Source organism: Theropithecus gelada, chromosome 1 (assembly GCF_003255815.1).
Source record: "Theropithecus gelada isolate Dixy chromosome 1, Tgel_1.0, whole genome shotgun sequence".
Classification (NCBI taxonomy): Eukaryota; Metazoa; Chordata; class Mammalia; order Primates; family Cercopithecidae; genus Theropithecus; species Theropithecus gelada.
Window position 1 is genome coordinate 199614451 of NC_037668.1, and position 17267 is coordinate 199631717.

At 39.9% G+C, this 17267-nt stretch overlaps 1 protein-coding gene across 3 annotated transcripts in view; it reads left to right on the top strand.

The window, feature by feature from the left end:
• The window catches only part of TMCO1 (transmembrane and coiled-coil domains 1), a 41894-nt gene that overhangs the window by 10177 nt on the left and 14450 nt on the right, over positions 1 to 17267 (top strand). For 2 of the 3 annotated variants that reach the window (XM_025381395.1, XM_025381398.1), the window contains exons 4-6: positions 4426 to 4472; positions 6181 to 6248; positions 16777 to 16921. In XM_025381395.1, the coding sequence (XP_025237180.1) occupies positions 4426 to 4472; positions 6181 to 6248; positions 16777 to 16921 (260 nt within the window). Of the gene's footprint in view, positions 1 to 4425; positions 4473 to 6180; positions 6249 to 16776; positions 16926 to 17267 lie in introns of all 3 variants that reach the window. The other variant, XM_025381394.1, reaches the window with a different exon arrangement.

Genomic DNA, 17267 nt, shown 5'->3' on the forward strand with positions numbered 1-17267 from the left:
CTGGATGTTTTTTAAGTGGTCTGTTTACTTAATTCTATGGGAAAATGCTATTGAACATTTACTGTATGTGTCAGTTATCCCTAACGGCATTGGAGAAACAGAGTAGAAAAAGATTCTATTTTTATGAACTGTGTTTAGAGAGGGAAAATAGACCAGAAAATAAATGATTACTATGCAGGATGATAAGTACTTTTTTGTTTGTTTGCTTGTTTTGTTTTTGTTTTTTTGAGACGGAATGTCACTCGTTTCCCAGGCTGTAGTGCAGTGGTGTGATCTCGGCTCACGGCGACCTCGGCCTCCCGGATTCAAGCGATTTTCCTTCCTCAGCCTCACGAGTAGCTGGGACTATGGGCATGTACCACCACACCTGGCTAATTTTTGTATTTTTAGTAGAGACAGGATTTCCCCAAGTTAGCCAGGCTGGTTTCAAACTTCTGACCTCAGGTGATCCGCCTGCCTCAACCTCTCCAAGTGCTGGGCTTATGGGCGGGAGCCACCGTGCCGGCCGAGAGTCTTGAGGAACAGAAATTTAAGGAACAACAGAGGAAGTAAAGTTCTGAAAAAGTATTGTCAGATAAGTTGAAAGTAGTAGTGTCACAGAAGTTGAGAGGAGAGTTTCAGGGAGGAGGAAGGACCTGATGATGATGGTAAATGTCTAAGAAATGGAGGTTATTAGTGCTTTTAGCAAAAATGGTTTCAGTGGCATGATGGGGGACAGAAGCCAGATCATATAAATGAAGGAGAGAATGCAGACATTGAGAATGCAGACAGTGAGAAAATGAAGACATTGAACATGGACAACTCTTTCAAGTACCTTTGCTATAAAGAATAGGAAGGATATAAGAATGGAAGGCAGATTATCCTCTGTCCTTAAATTGGCAACACAGAGTATCTGAATTCAAATGATCTTAACATGGAGTGCAACCCTGAATTGTTTGCTCACCCAAAAAAAAAATCTCATCAGAAGTTATAAGAAATAGTATTTATGGCTGGGCCTGGTGGCTCACACCTGTAATCCCAGCACTTTGGGAGACCAAGACGGGTGGCTCACCTGAGGTCAGGAGTTCAATACCAGCCTGACCAACATGACGAAACCCTGTCTCTACTAAAAATACAAAAATTAACCAGGCATAGTGGCGCATGCCTGTAATCCCAGCTACTTGGGAGGCTGAGGCAAGAGAATCACTTGAATCCGGCAGGTGGGAGGTGAAGGTTGCAGTGAGCTGAGATTGTGCCATTGCACTCCAGACTGGACAACAAGAGCAAAACTTTGTTGCAAAAAAAAAAAGTAGTAGTATTTATGAAGAGTTGCTTATCAAAATCTTACTAGAAATTATGAGATGTAATATTTATGAGGAATTGCTTGAAAGATGATCTATCCATTCTCTAGATTTGTACATTTTAATCTTAGAGTAAGCCAGACTATCAGAAATCTGTAAACCTAAACTGGATTATTTTGGACTTCATAAAATGCTTTTACTGTATTTCGCCTTGGCATTTGCATTGTTAGGCTTATGAAAAATTCAGTCAGGTATCATACACTTTGTTATAGTATTACTATGGAATATATTAAAAAACATCCACAATATTACACAATTGTCTTTCGATAAGAAATTGTGGAAACTGTTTCTATTAGTTTTCAGTGTCAGGAAAAGTAGCAGTTCTCATAAGTAATTGATTTATTTTATCTTACTGACACTGTGTTCAAACTGATTTTTGTTTTCCTTTGAATTGGCTGCTGTTAAGCCTAGAATGAGATTTGCTGTTCATCTCCAGCAAGTTTATAGGACCAATTAAATGTATTTTTATGTACGGATCCTCTATGGTTTTGTTATTATCTAACCCTTACTTTTTCTTAGCCCAGATTCCTCACTTGAACTTATTTACAAATATATATATAGTATCTGGGGAAAAAGGGGGCATAAAGAGTAAAGCCACTGCACTGAAAGAAGGGAGTTTTCAGTAAGAGGGAAGCAGCCAGCAATATTCAGTGTTCCAGAGAAGCAAAATGTCATTGATTTCACTAGGTGAAGCTCTTTGATAACAGTCCTTGAAAGAACCATTAATCTGCAGTGGAAGTGTCTTTTGCTTTTTAACTGAAGATTTGATGTTCCCAGTTCTTAATTTCAGAAGCAAATGTTTTGGCTATTTTGCATTTCCCTCTTATAGAAGAAAAATGAATTTACTTTTGGCATATGAATTGTATATAGTTTGTTTTGTTGCATTCCAAATAAAGAAGTCATAAGGGGTTTATTTGAAGGATATACGTGATGAGAAACTCAGGCAAAGCTGAACTAAGTGGTTACAGTAAGGCAGGAACCGTGGTAAAGCAAGTCCTGCAAGCAGAGCAAGTCTTGAGAAAAAGTCAGACAGGGATCTTCACTGTAAGATTTCACTAATTTTTTTGGCATTCAGCTTTTGCCTTCACCTAACCTTCCCTGTGTCCTTCCCCGCCACCAACCCCTTAGGAATATCCGCTCCAGATGCTTGTGTCCTGGGGTTCTATCTCAGTATTTTCATAGTGTGAGCTATAGACTACCTACATCAGTATTGCTTGAGATACTTACGAAAAATGAAGGGTTCCAAGTATTACTCCCAGACTTTACTGAATCAGGATCTCTGGATGTGGGACCCAGGAGTCTACTTTTTTCTTTTTCTTTTTTTAAACAAGCTGTTCATATAATTCTTAGGCAAATTAAGTTTTGGAGCCAGTACTATATTATAACTTTTCTATTTCTGTTCCCCTAGTTAATTGATTTATTTTACCAAAATTTTCTAGCATAAATTCCTGAGAGGGGAATCTAATTGGTCCAGCCGATCTTTTTATGCCATAGGCCTATGGTTTGACTGCCTCTTGGGTCAGCAGTAGTAGGACAGAGGATGTTATAAATCTTCATGAGGCTAACCCTTCAACTAGGTATGATGCCAGGCAGATATCCCCAGAAGGTGGGTGGGAAAGGGCGGGCAGACATTCTGAAGCTTGTCTGAGTGGGATAAATATCTCTTTTCTTCTCTTTTTTAGTTTTGTTTTGTTTTGTGTTTGTTTTTGAGGCAGGGTTACTCTCTGTCAGCCCAGGCTGAAGTATAGTGCCATGTTCATGGCTCACTGCAACCCTTGACTCCTCTTGCCTCAGCTTCCTTGAATAACTCAGACTATAGGCATATACCACCATGCCTGGCTAATTTTTAAGTTTTTTTTGTAGAGATGGGGTTTCTCTGTGTTGCCCTTGAACTCCTGGGCTCAAGCAATCCTCCTAATTCAGCCTCCCAAAGAGCTGGGATTACAGATGTGGGCTACCACACCTGGCCTTTTTTCTGGCCTTTTTTCTTCATGACCTGGATTTAAATATGAGAGGAAATTTTTGAAATTTAATATATTTGGGGCCCTGAATTTATACATTCATTCTAGGCCGTTTTCTGTGTTATTTGGATTGGCTGAAGGTCTACTGACTCTGTGGTCAGATGGATGTCATCATTGCTGCTAGTTTATTCCAACAGCCACAAGAAATGTAGCTCCATTTTTGGAGTATTCCTTTTCTGACTTTTAATTTTCCCTTTTGCTAGTCACCTTGGAAAATAAATCATTCTAAATATAAATGTATCTTCTGCATATTTCCAGATTATTCTTTCCATGAACTTTTCTCAAATTTCATAGATGTTGTATTCTAAAAGTTCACTACTTAGAGAATGCATAGTTTTTTGTTTTTTTTATTTTAAGACAGAGTCTTACCCTGTCGCCCAGGCTGGAGCACAGTGATGCGTTCATGGCCCAGTGCAGCCTCAAACTCCTGGGCTCAAGTAATCCTCCCACTGTAGCCTCCCAGTAGCTGGGACTACAGGGGCATACCATCATGGTTGGCTAATTTGTAAATTTTTTGTAGAGACAGGGTCTTGCTATGTTACCCAGGATGGTCTTGAACTCCTGGCCTCAAGTGGTGTTCACCTCAGCCTCCCAAAGTGCTGGCATTGCCCAGCTAGAACCTGAATTTTAAGTTCATCCTATCAACTGGCTTATAATTTTAGACTATATGCCATTTTAGAGAAATTGAAAAAAGGGAGAAAATTTAAGAGAAGGATAACTAATTTGAGACATCTAAGTACAATCATTATATTTACAAATTAACTAGCAATTCCCATTGGTGTAACATAAGCATATATATTAATGTACAGAGTTAAGACATTTAATGCCAGAGGTAATTTCAAAAAAACTCTAAAGATTGTATTTATTTAAATTGAAATATTTTGGTGCTCTGCTGAATTTGAATCTTCTGAGTACAAAATGTATACTATCCCCGGTGTTTTCATCATCTTATTAAATGATATTGAGATAGAATACTTTTGTAATCACCAACCAGTGACAGTTTATTTAACAGCTGCTTTGTGCTCAGCATTGTATGTATTAACCATCTCATTAATTCATTGCAGAGAGACAAGAAGAGAAACTGAAGAATAACAACAGAGATCTATCAATGGTAAGAGACCTAAATATAACTTCATGGTTAACCACATAATGTTTTTAGCAAAAGACTGATTTACATCAAGTGCGTTGCACTCACCTTTTCAGAAATTTATCACTTGTGAAGGCTATAAATAATATCATGGGTGTTCCTGGACCAAATGGAAGTGAAAATATGCTCCTGCTCTTAAACTTCATTTTAATATTATAAATAGCTTTTTTAGACTGTCTCAGAGGTCATAATTTGTCCTCTTCACACAGTTCTTAGTTCCCTCTTGTGTTTTCAAATGAAGTAGTTTATTTTCTTTTTCTTGCTTATGTTAATGCTGAATCTTTGGTTTTATGGTGATATGTGTAATCCCAATATAGGAGTTGGAACATTATAAATGGCTTTTATTATTGTCTTGTGTTGTTGTTTCTTTTTTAGAGACAGGGTCTTGCTTTGTCACCCAGGCTGGAATGTAGTAGCACCATCAGAGCTCACTGCCACTGTGAATTCTTGGGCCCTAGGGATCCTCCTGTCTCAGCCTCCCAAGTGGCTGGGACTACAGGAGTACACCATGCCTGGCTAATTTTTAATGTTTTTTTTGTAGAGATGAGGTCTTGCCATCTTGCCCATACTGATCTTGAATTCCTGGGCTCAAGTGATGGATCCTCCTGCCCCAGCCACCCAGAGTATTGGGATTATAGGCGTGAGCCACTGCACCCTGCCCAGTCTTTTTTTTTTTTTCTTTTTTTGAGGCAGAGTCTTGCTCTATTACCAAGGTTGGAGTACAGTGGCTCTATCTCGACTGACTGCAACCTCTGCCACCTGGGCTTTCATGCTCCTCCTACCTCAGCCTCCCAAGTAGCTTGGATTACAGGCGTGTGCCACCATGCCTGGTTTATTTTTGTATTTTTTTGTAGAGATGGGGTCTTGCTCTGTTGCCCAGGCTGGTCTTGAACTCCTGAGCTCAAGCCATCCACCTGCCTTGGCCTCCCAAAGTGCTGGGATTACAGGTGTGAGCTACTGTGCCTGGCTTTTCTGTTCTTTAAAGAGACCTTTTGTTCTCACTATCTGGCATACCATGAAGTATAAGGAAGAGTGATTTCATTACCAATTTCCTCATTATTTATTAAGAGTAGGCTTTATTTGAGCATGTCTTCCTAAAGCATAGATAGGCTAATTATATAGCTTAATTTTTCACTTCTATATATTTAACACAGGACACCTGAACTGTGCAATAGTTCTCTTTTACTTACTGAGAGGCCTTTTGTCAGTACTTATTAACTCATTGGCCAGAATTGGGCCACAAAGTCACCCCAATATTCTTCCTCACTGGGTGGCAAGAAGAGGAATTGGAGGTGAAGAGTGGGTTAGCCAACATAAAACTATAGCTTTTTGCTAAGGAGTACTTTTTTTTTTTTTTGAGGCAGAGTCTTACTCTGTATCCCGGGGCAGGAGTGCAGTGGCACAATCTCGGCTCACTGCAACCTCCGCCTCCCGGGTTCAAGAGATTCTCCTGCCTCAGCCTCCCAAGTAGCTGGGATTACAGGCACCTGCCACTACGCCTGGCTAATTTTTTGTATTTTTAGTAGAGATGGGGTTTCACTATGTTGGCCAGGTTGGTCTTGAACTGCTAAGGAGTACTTTTTAAAAAAATGACATGAAACCAAAACTTTTGAGATATGCTTTAGATGTGGTTTTTTTGGTATACAATGACAATTTGTTTGTCTCATTACAGGTTCGAATGAAATCCATGTTTGCGATTGGCTTTTGTTTTACTGCCCTAATGGGAATGTTCAATTCTATGTGAGTGTCCTTTTATATGCTTTTGACTAATAACTATTACTCTATATTTGTAAATAGGTTAGCATGAACTTTTTGGGTAATATTTTATTTCGACGTAATTTCAAACTTAAAGAAAAGTTGCAAGGATAGTATATCCACTACCTACATTTACAATTGTTAATGTTTTGCTTCACTTTTTTTTTTCTTTTTCTCCCTTTTCTTTCTCTATTATATGTGTGTTCATCCATACATTATTTATGTATTTTTCTTTTTTTTTTTTTTTTTGAGACGGAGTCTCGCTCTGTCGCCCGGGCTGGAGTGCAATGGCCGGATCTCAGCTCACTGCAAGCTCCGCCTCCCGGGTTCACGCCATTCTCCTGCCTCAGCCTCCCGAGTAGCTGGGACTACAGGCGCCCGCCACCTCGCCCGGCTAGTTTTTGTATTTTTTAGTAGAGATGGGGTTTCACTGTGTTAGCCAGGATGGTCTCGATCTCTTGACCTCGTGATCCGGCCGTCTCAGCCTCCCAAAGTGCTGGGATTACAGGCTTGAGCCACCACGCCCGGCCTTGTATTTTTCTTAATCATTTGAGAGTATGTTGTAGACTGTATGCCCTGTTTCCCATAACTACTTCTCTACATATTTCCTAAGGACATTTTCTTATATAACTTCAAAAGAATTATCAAAATCAAGGGAATTTTTTTTTTTTTTTTTTGTGAGACGGAGTCTTGCTTTGTCACCCAGGCTGGAGTGCAGTGGCACAATCTTGGCTCACTGCAACCTCTGTCTCCTGCATTCAAGCGATTCTCCTATCTCAGTCTCCCAAGTAGCTGTTACTACAGGCATGCGCCACCATGCCTGGATAATTTTTGTATTTTTAGTAGAGACGTTAGTAGAGACGGGGTTTTGCCATGTTGGTCAGGCTGGTCTCAAACGCCTAACCTCAGGTGATTCACCTGCCTCGGTCTCCCAAAGTGCTGGGATTACAGGCATGAGCGACCACGCCAGCCAGAATTTAATTTTTATAAAATATAATTACACAATAACTTTTTTACCCTCTTAATATTGAGGGTATTTTATGTATAAGACATAAGGCTTAGGCATTATGGGTTCTCTGTAGAGAATGTAATATGTTCCCTCTTTTTTTCAGTTGCTAACTAACATGCTGCTTCAAAATGAAGGTAGTCATATAAAGATCTTTTGCCTCTTAAAATAGAGTCTTAATAACTATAATCTTGTTTAATGATAAGGTAAATTACTGTTGTCTAAACCAGCATATAGCAGACCAGAGTAATTGTGGAACTGCGTTTGACAGAAAATACCCAAAGATGATAGTAATTTATTACCTTTTTGTTGTTGTTGTTCAGGACAGAGTCTCGCTCTGTCGCCCAGGCTAGAGTGCAGTGGCACGACCTCAGCTCACTGCAACCTCTGCCTCCTGGGTTCAAGCGATTCTCCTGCCTCAGCCTCCCGAGTAGCTGGGACTACAGGTGGCCGCCACCATGCCTGCCTACTTTTTGTATTTTTAGTAGAGACGGGGTTTCACCATGTTGGCCAGGCTGGTCTCAAATTCCTGACCTCAAGTGATCCTCCCACCCAGGCCTCCCAAAGTGCTGGGATTACAGGCGTTGAGCCTGGCCTGGTCCATTTATTACCTTTCTAAAGCTCATCTGAACTATACTGCAGGTGTTAGAACTTTCCTCACTCCCCCTTTCCTTCCCTTCCTCTTACTCTTTTTCTCCAGCTTCCTTTCTGTCTGACTCTCCCTCTCCCTGCATCTCCTCCCCAAGCCTGTCTTTTCCTCCCAACCTGTTAAGTGTATACTTTGTGCCAGGCACTGTGCTAGGTATTAGAATATAATGGCTGGGCGCGGTGGCTCACACCTGTAATCCCAGTACTTTGGGAGGCCAAGGCAGGTAGATCACCTGAGGTCAGGAGTTTGAGACCAGCCTGACCAATATGGTGAAACCCCATTTCTACTAAAAAAAAAAAAACAAAAAATAGCTGGGTATGTTGGTGTGAACCTGTAGTCTCAGCTACTCGGGAGGCTGAGGCAGGAGAATTGCTTGAACCCGGGGGGCGGAGGTTGCAATGAGTTGAGATCAGACCACTGCACTCCAGCCTGGGTGACAGAACAAGACTCCATCTCCAAAAAAAAAAAAAAAAAAGGAATATGTGATCCCTGCCCTTAGTAGAATCAAAAATTTATAAGAAGAAAAGACAGGTAAACAAATGAGTACATTGATGGGTATTACAATAGAAATAAGTGTGCGGTACAGTAAGGGAGAAAGAAGGGAATGGTCATTTTTATCTAGATGAGGGATTAGAAGAGTTGTCCAAAGTGTTTTTAATATAAAATTTACACTTAACTAACCAGTATTGATATCACAGACCTTCAGAGCTGGAAGGTACCTTTGGAAGAATAAATACCTTGTCTAAGATATCTGGACATCTCATGATTTTTATCTTATAATTCTAAACCCAGTACTCTTGCACTCTGTCATACTTTCTCTCATTTCTCAGATACATATCACCATGAATTACCAGGCAAACCAAATGCTGCAATGTTTTATAGTCAACTGTAAGCTTCATTGGTAGAATTCCAACTATTCAAATACTCTTCTTATATTTGTTACATTCTGGACACTAAAGATCTGGCTCAGTACTCATCTATCCTCCTTCTTTTTTTTTTCGAGATGGAGTTTCGCTCTTGTTGCCCAGGCTGGAGTGCAATGGTGTGATCTCTGCTCACTGCAGCCTCTGCCTCCTGGGTTCAAGTGATTCTCCTGCCTCAGCCTCCCAGGTAGCTGGGATTACAGGCTCCCACCACCATGCCTGATTAATTTTTGTATTTTTAGTAGAGACAGGTTTTCGCCATGTTGGCCAGGTCTCAAACTCCTGCCCTCAGGTGATCTACCTGCCTCACCCTCCCAAAGTGCTGGGATTACAGGCGTGAGCCACCACACCTAGTCCAGGCTAATTTTTAAAATTTTTTTTGTAGAGACGAGGTCTCACTATGTTGCCCAGGCTGGATATAAACTTTAATACCCAAGAATGGTTTTTGTAACCTACTATAATTTTTGTCCACACAAAAATCTGTGGGCAATTTTTAAAACATGGTATGTATATTAATTTCTATAACATATTCTTTTTTGAAATGTCTTTATAATGTTCATTGAATGGATGTACTTTTTTTTTTTGAGACAGAGTTTTGCTGTTTTTGCCCAGCCTGGAGTGCAATGGCCCAGTCTCAGCTCACTGCAACCTCTGCCTCCCGGGTTGAAGCCATTCTCCTGCCTTAGCCTCCTGAGTAGCTGGGATTACAGGTGTGCACCACCACGCCCGGCTAATTTTTTTTATTTTTAATAGAGACGGCGTTTCACCATGTTGACCAGGCTGGTCTTAAACTCACGACCTTAGGTGATCCGCCCGCCTTGGCCTCACAAAGTGCTGGGATTACAGGTGTGAGCTACTGCGCCTGACCAGGATGTACTCTGTTTAACTAATTTTTTGTTAATCATCATATAGAATTTTTCAGATAATATGTATACCAGTGTATACTTATTATTCCTTTAGGGTATATCCTAGTATTTCTTGAGTTAAACTTTGCTATATATTGTTCCTTAGAAAGATTTTATTAATTTATATCTTTAGATTATTGCCATCAGTACTTGTGAGTGGATCTTTCTCCTTATCATCACTGGGAATTATGATATAACTGCTTAATATTTGCCAATTGAATAGTTGAAAAATATTTCTTTCAAATTTTTTCATTTTTTGATAACTTGTGTAAGATTTAACATCTTTTCATATACTTACTATGTTTCTCCAATTTTAAGTTCCTAATTCATTCCTTCCACTTGTTCCCTGCCTTCTTTTTTTTTTGCCGTTTATTTTTTATGTTTTTCTTTACAAGAGTTTTTTACATATAGAGGCTATTAAACTCTTTTTTTGGTAAATATTTTTTGTTGTTGAAAATGTTACTCTTTTCCATTATGTAAGTAATGCATTCCTCATATCAGATTATAGAAAAAAATTTTTTCCTGTTTTATTTATTTATTTGTTTATTTAGAGACAGGTTTTCACTCCATTACCCAGGCCGGAGTGCAGTGGTGCAGTCATTGCCCACTGCAGCCTGGAACTCCTGGGCCCCAGTGATCCCCACCTCTGTCCTCCCAGAGTGTTGGGGTTATAGGCATGAGCCACTGCACCTAGCCTACTTGTTATATTTAAATACTTGTTTCATCTATAATTTATTTTGGTATTTGGTTTCCAACTTTACTAAGTTTTTAACCATTGTCAATATCACATAGTTGAATAAATCATCTTTTCCCTGATGATTTGAAATGACTTGTTTATTATGTATCAGTACTTTCCCAAAACTTAGGCAGTGGACCTTAACCAGGAGTGTGCGTCAGAATCATATATGGGGGAAAAATCATATATGGAGTTTTACAAAATGATTTTCTTATATGAGTAATATATAAAAACTTACTTCTAAAAAATTTAAACACTTATGTAGAATAAAAAGTGAAAGTGAACCCAAATAAACTGAAAACTTAGATCCACACAAAAACCTGTACACAGATGTTTATTTATTCATAATTGCCAGAAGTTGGAAGGAATCAAGATGTCTTTCGGTAGGTGAAAGGATAAACAAACTGTGGTACAACTAAACAATGAAATATTATTCAGTGCTAAAAAGAAATGAGCTAGTAAGCCATGAAAAGACATGGAGAAACCTTAAATGCGTATTTTTAAGTGAATAAGCTCTTCTGAAAAGGCTATACACTGTATGATTCCTGCTGTATGAAAAAGGCAAAACTATGGAGAGAGTAAAAAGATCAGTGGTTGCCAGGAGTTAGGAAGAAGGGAAGGATGACTAGGCAGAGCACAGAGGATTCTTTAGGGCAATGAGATTATTCTTTATGATACTATAATGGTGGATAACATGTTATTATATATTTGTCCAAACCCATAGAATATACAACACCAAGAATGAACCCTAATGTCAACTATGGGCTTTGAAACTTACTTGGAACCAATCATATTCTCTGTGAAAGCAGCTCTCTCATCCATATGTCTTAGTGGTACTCAATTCTAATCACCGGGAATTCAAACTTTTTTTGTTTCCCTTCCTCTCCCTCTTATTTTCACTAGACATTACTCCGTATCTGTCCTGTCCCAAATTGAATGATATGTACTGGATTAAATCTGACCCTTTCAACCTTCTCTTTCTCTCAGTTAACAGTCCCTTTTTTCTGTGTAGTCATGCATTCATCCCTTTCTCCTTTCTTCTCATTCATCCTAGCACCAGCTCCCATCCTACTTTCAATGATCATTTCCTTTTTTCTCCTCTGCTATTACTTTTTGCTTGGTATCACAATAGCCTGCTTGCACTCCCTCAGGTGTGTCCTCTCTATCCAACATTGTTAGGTTAACCATCCTCAGAAGCCTGTTACTCATTGCCTCGTAACATTATCTGCTACTAATTAAATAGTAACCTATGTTGGGGACTGTACTAAACTCTTTATATGTATTACCCTTTTACTTTTTTTTTTTTTTTAATGGAGTCTCCTTGCATCACCCTGGCTGAAATGCAGTGGCGTGATCTCGGCTCACTGTAACCTCCACCTCCCGGGTTCAAGCGATTCTCCTGCCTCAGCCTCCTGAGTAGCTGAGATTACAGGGCCCTGCCCCCACACCCTGCTAATTTTTGTATTTTTAGTAGAGATGGGGTTTCACCATGGTGGCAAGGCTGGTCTTGAATTCCTGACCTCAGGTGATCCGCCTGCCTCCGCCTCCCAAAGTGCTGGGATTACAGGTGTGAGCTACCGCACCCTGCCTTCCCTTTTACTTTTAACAGTCTTCTAAGATAAGAATTCTAATCTTTATTTTACAGATGAGGACATGAGACTCTTAAGTTACTTAACTTGCTCAAGGTCTCCAAGCTAGTAAATGTTGAGCTGTGGTTTAACCCTGTCTCTTAGACTTTAAAGTCCACACTTATCACCATGCAACTCTGATTACTGATTTTAGTGAGACTCCTTACCCTGGCTGTCATGACATTCCATGCTTTGGCCCCAGCCTGTTTTTCAAACTATTTTCTTATCATTGCCTACTACCTACTCTCTTTTAACTGTGTTGTTCACTGTTCCTGGCGCACTTACTCTTTCAAATGAATTTTAGAATCAATCAAGTGTCAGCTTCTTCTAAAATAATCCCTTCTGAGTTTTGACTGAAATTTTATTAAATTTATACATTAATTTTGAGATATTAAATAACCTTTATAATTTTTAGTATTCCCATCCAGAAAGATGGTATTTCTGCCAAGTCTATTTTATATATTTTCTGTAGTTTCTTTCCAAATAAGTATAAGTAATATTTTATATTTTCTAGTTTGCTACTACTGTATGTAAGTAGGTTACCTTTTTTTTTTTTTTTTTTTTTGAGACAGAGTCTCACTCTGTTCTCTGTTGACCAGACTAGGGTGCAGTGGCACGATCTTGGCTTATTGCAGCCTCTACCTCCCAGGTTCAAGTGATTCTCCGCCTCATCCTCCTGAATAGCTGGGATTATAGGCATGCGTCACTACGCCTGGCTTATTTTCGTATTTTTAGTAGAGATGGGGTTTCACCATGTTGGCCAGGGTGGTCTTGAGCTCCTGACCTCAAGTGATCCACCCGCCTCAGCCTCCCAAAGTGCTGGGATTACAGGCGTGAGCCACCATGCCCAGCAGGTTATCAATTTTTGTGATTTTATTTTCTAACTGGACATCTTCCTGAACTCTCATAGCTTTTAATTTGATTCTCTAGTTTTCTAGGTAGATAATCATATGATCAGACAAATAATATTGTCATCTTTCCCAAATTCTCTTCCCTCCCTCCATTCCTTTCTCTCTATCACTGTTCTCTAGTTCTAATGTGCAATGAATTAGAATAACCAGAAGAGGGTTAAATACTTGAAGGTAAAATACCAAAGATACTGCAGTAAAGATGGGAACAAGATAAAGAGAATGCCTATATCACTGCTATGATATTTATGAAATTTTTAGAGAATGGAGGTTTTCAAAGCTATATGCAAGCATATGTGATACGTTATCCTTAATAGAGTTAATAATATAATAAGCACTTATCAAATATTTGGTGATTAAGTTATTAGACCTTGGACCAGTATTGAAATGCCAGATTATTTTTGCAGTTCATCAATATAAGATAAAATACTAGATGCTGTGTGTGTGTGTGTGTGTGAGATATAGGTCTTCCAAGCTATATAAGTCAAAGAAGTCAAGTAGAGTATCTTCAAGGAGGAAAATTATATGAAAGTTTCATTATAATCAGGTTTCTTATAAAAGGATATGTTGGCAGGAAAGAAGGCTATTTTTTTTTTCTGTTTTTTTTTTTTTTGAGATGGAGTCTCGCTCTGTCGCCCAGGCTGGAGTGCTGTGGGCGGATCTCAGCTCACTGCAAGCTCCGCCTCCCGGGTTCCCGCCATTCTCCTGCCTCAGCCTCCCCAGTAGCCGGGACTACAGGCGCCCGCCACCTCGCCCGGCTAGTTTTTATATTTTTAGTACAGAGGGGGTTCCACCATATTGGCCAGGCTGGTCTCGAATTCCTGACCTCATGATCCACCTGCCTCAGCCTCCAAAAGTGCTGGGATTACAGGCATGAGCCACTGCTCCCAGCCTTATTTTTTCGTTTTTATGTATATTATTTTCATCAACGTTCTTATTCAGAACGCTGGCAAACAATAGCTTTTTATTTGCTTGTTTTGTTTTCCCAAACTAGTGGAGGTTCACGTAATATATTTTACCAATATTAGTGCTGTATTCATGTTTTTGTTCTGGTCTTTGTACCCTGTACATTTTATAAAAATATTGTGTCTTAGATTGTCAGCATCTAGAAGTTAAAGGCTGTATATCTATTTTTATAAACTGGCATATGAAATTAAAAGTCTAATACGTGTTTTGATTATATTGAACAAAAGTTATTCAGTCTTTAACATAATTTCTCCAAGTTTAACTTTGATCATCTCTTTTTGAGACCAGATCTTGCTCTGTCATCCAGGCTGGAGTGCAGTGGTGTGATCACTATTCACTGCAGCCTCAACCTGCTGGGCTCAAGTGATCCCCACCTCAGCCTCCTGAGTATCTGGGACTACAGACATGCACCACGACATCTGGCTAATTTTTTTTTTGGTAGAGATAGGGTTTCACCATGTTGCCCAGACTGGTCTCGAACTCATGGCTTTAAGTGATCCTCCCGCCTCGACCTCTCAAAGTGCTGGGTTTATGAAACATGAGCCACCACGCCTGGCGAAGACTATAAGGGATACTAAAAGAGTGTGTAAGCCAGGAGTGGTGGCTCATTCCTATAATCCCGGCAATTTGGGAGGCTGAGGCAGGAAGATCACTTGAAGCCAGGAGTTTGAGACCAGCCCGGGCAACATAGGAAGACCACGGCTCTACAAAAAAAAAAAAAAAAAGTAGCTGGGCATGGTGATATGCCCCTGTAATCTCACCCTCTTGGGAGGCTGAGGCAGGAGAATTCTTTGAGCCTAGGAGGTCAAGGCTGCAGTAAGCCATGATTGCACCACTGCTTTCCAGCTTCAAACAGAGCGAGACCCTGTTTGAAACAAACAAAAATAACCTTACACTCTTAAAATTTGTTAACAGCTGGCAGATGCTTTAAGGAAAAAAAATCTAAGGTTAGATTAAGAAGGGAAGGACTTGAACTCCCAGATTGCCAGAAAAAGGACTAGATATAGCTACTTATTTCTCATTGTTCTTTCTGGCATCTCTTCCTGAATCATTTACATAAAGTTGAAATAACAGGATTTTAGAATTGAAAGAGTTTTGTGTTTTTTTTTTTTTGAGACAGAGTTGGGCTCTTGTTGCCCAGCCTGGAGGGCAATGGCGCTATCTCGGCTCACCACAACCTCCGCCTCCCAGGTTCAAGTGATTCTCCTGCTTCAGCCTCCCGAGTAGCTGGGATTACAGGCATGCACCACCATGCCTGGTTAATTTTGTATTTTTGGTAGAGACAGGGTTTCTCCATGTTGGTCAGCTGGTCTCGAACTTCTGACTTTAGGTGAGTCAGCAGTTTAGGAGATCCGCCTGCCTCAGCCTCCCAAAGTGCTGGTATGAGCCACCACGCCCGGCCTGGAAGACATCTTAAAAGTCGTTTAACACATAACTTCTCTCCCAATACAGAAAGCTCATCAGTAATGTCTCTAGCAGATAATTTGTCATCCTTTATTTCCAACAATGAGGAGCTTAGTGGTTTCTGAGATAACTAGTACTTTTATTGAGTAGTTTTTAGAGTTTGAAAATAATTCCTTTTATTGGGCCAAAATATGCCTCCCTGTATCTGTACTCGTGAGCAGTGGTCCTACCCTCTGGAGTCACAGAGTAAGTGCACTTAAAGACATAATCCACCTACTGTGAATCATCTCTGTCTTTGCACCTTCCTTTTTCTCTTCCCAATTTTTTTCTTTATTATCCTAGACACCAATTTCTGTTCCTTATAACAAGCTTCTATTCCTGTAGCACTTTGGGAGGCTGAGGCGGGCAGATCACGAGGTCAAGAGATCAAGACCATCAAGGCCAACATTGTGAAACCCCGTCTCTACTAAAAATACAAAAATTAGCTGGGTGTGCTGGTGCACGCCTGTAATCCCAGCTACTCAGGAGGCTGAGGCAGCAGAATCGCTTGAACCAGGAGGCGGAGGTTGCAGTGAGCTGAGATGGTGCCACTGCACTCCGGCCTGGGTGACAGAGCGAGACTCCATCTCAAAAAAAAAAAAAGAACTATCAGAAGTTTTCTCAGATTTGCTGCTGGTTTAAGGTCTCATGCATGTTCAACTTCATATAATTAAATGACTTACAAGATATAAAAGATTTTCTGGCCGGAGGCGGTAGCTCACGCCTGTAATCCCAGCACTTTGGGAGGCCAAGGCAGGCAGATCGCCTAAGGTCACGAGTTGGAGACCAGCCTGGCCAAAATGATGAATCCCCGTCTCAACTAAAAATACAAAAATTAGCCAGGCATGGTGGCACACACCTGTAATCCCAACTACTTGGGAGGCTGAGGCAGGAGAATCACTTGAACCCGGGAGGCGAAGGTTCCAGTGAGCCAAGATTGTGCCACTGCACTCCAGTCTGGGCGACACAGCAAGACTCTGTCTCAAAAAATGTAAATAAATATTAAACATTTCTCATTTTTAATTTCTAATACAGTAAATATTAACAACTATAAGCTACATAAACGCGAAGTTTTTAGGGTCCTAAATAATTTGTCAATATATAAAGGGGTCTTGATACCAAAAGAATTGAGAACCACTAATTTAAGAAAAGATTTATGAGAATAATCTAGGCTCTTCCTTACATCGTGGCACATCAGGTTCATGTGTATTTTTATCATGTCACCCTCTCTTTGTTTTTCAGAGATCAGAGACTTAAAGCTCTATTTCTGTCCCAGATTCTTCTTTAGAAGTAAGAAACTTGTCAGTCTTCCAAAAATAACAATTCTTTGGTTTTTTTTTTTCTTTTAGATTTGATGGTAGAGTGGTGGCAAAGCTTCCTTTTACCCCTCTTTCTTACATCCAAGGACTGTCTCATCGAAATCTGCTGGGAGATGATACCACAGACTGTTCCTTCATTTTCCTGTATATTCTCTGTACTATGTCAATTCGACAGGTGAGTGATCACATCTACCATTTAATATGTATATTTTTCCTTGCTGTCATACCAATTAGCTTTTACTTTTAAAATACTAGAAATGTTTACTCATTGTTACTGAGTTCTTTCAGTTGCTCATTCTAGAATTTCAGTGTATCTTCCAAAAGTCATTTTAAGTGGCTGTAGGTCTAGATGACTGATCCTTAGGGATGAGAAGCAGTGATAAAACCAAACATGGATTCCACATCCCATTCTTAGAGCTCTCAGGCTCCTTCTTTATTACAACTGCCTAAAGCTACAAAAGTAGAGAGTGCGTTTGGTCTTCCCAGTATCATTTCTTCATTATATACCAGCACTGTTTAGC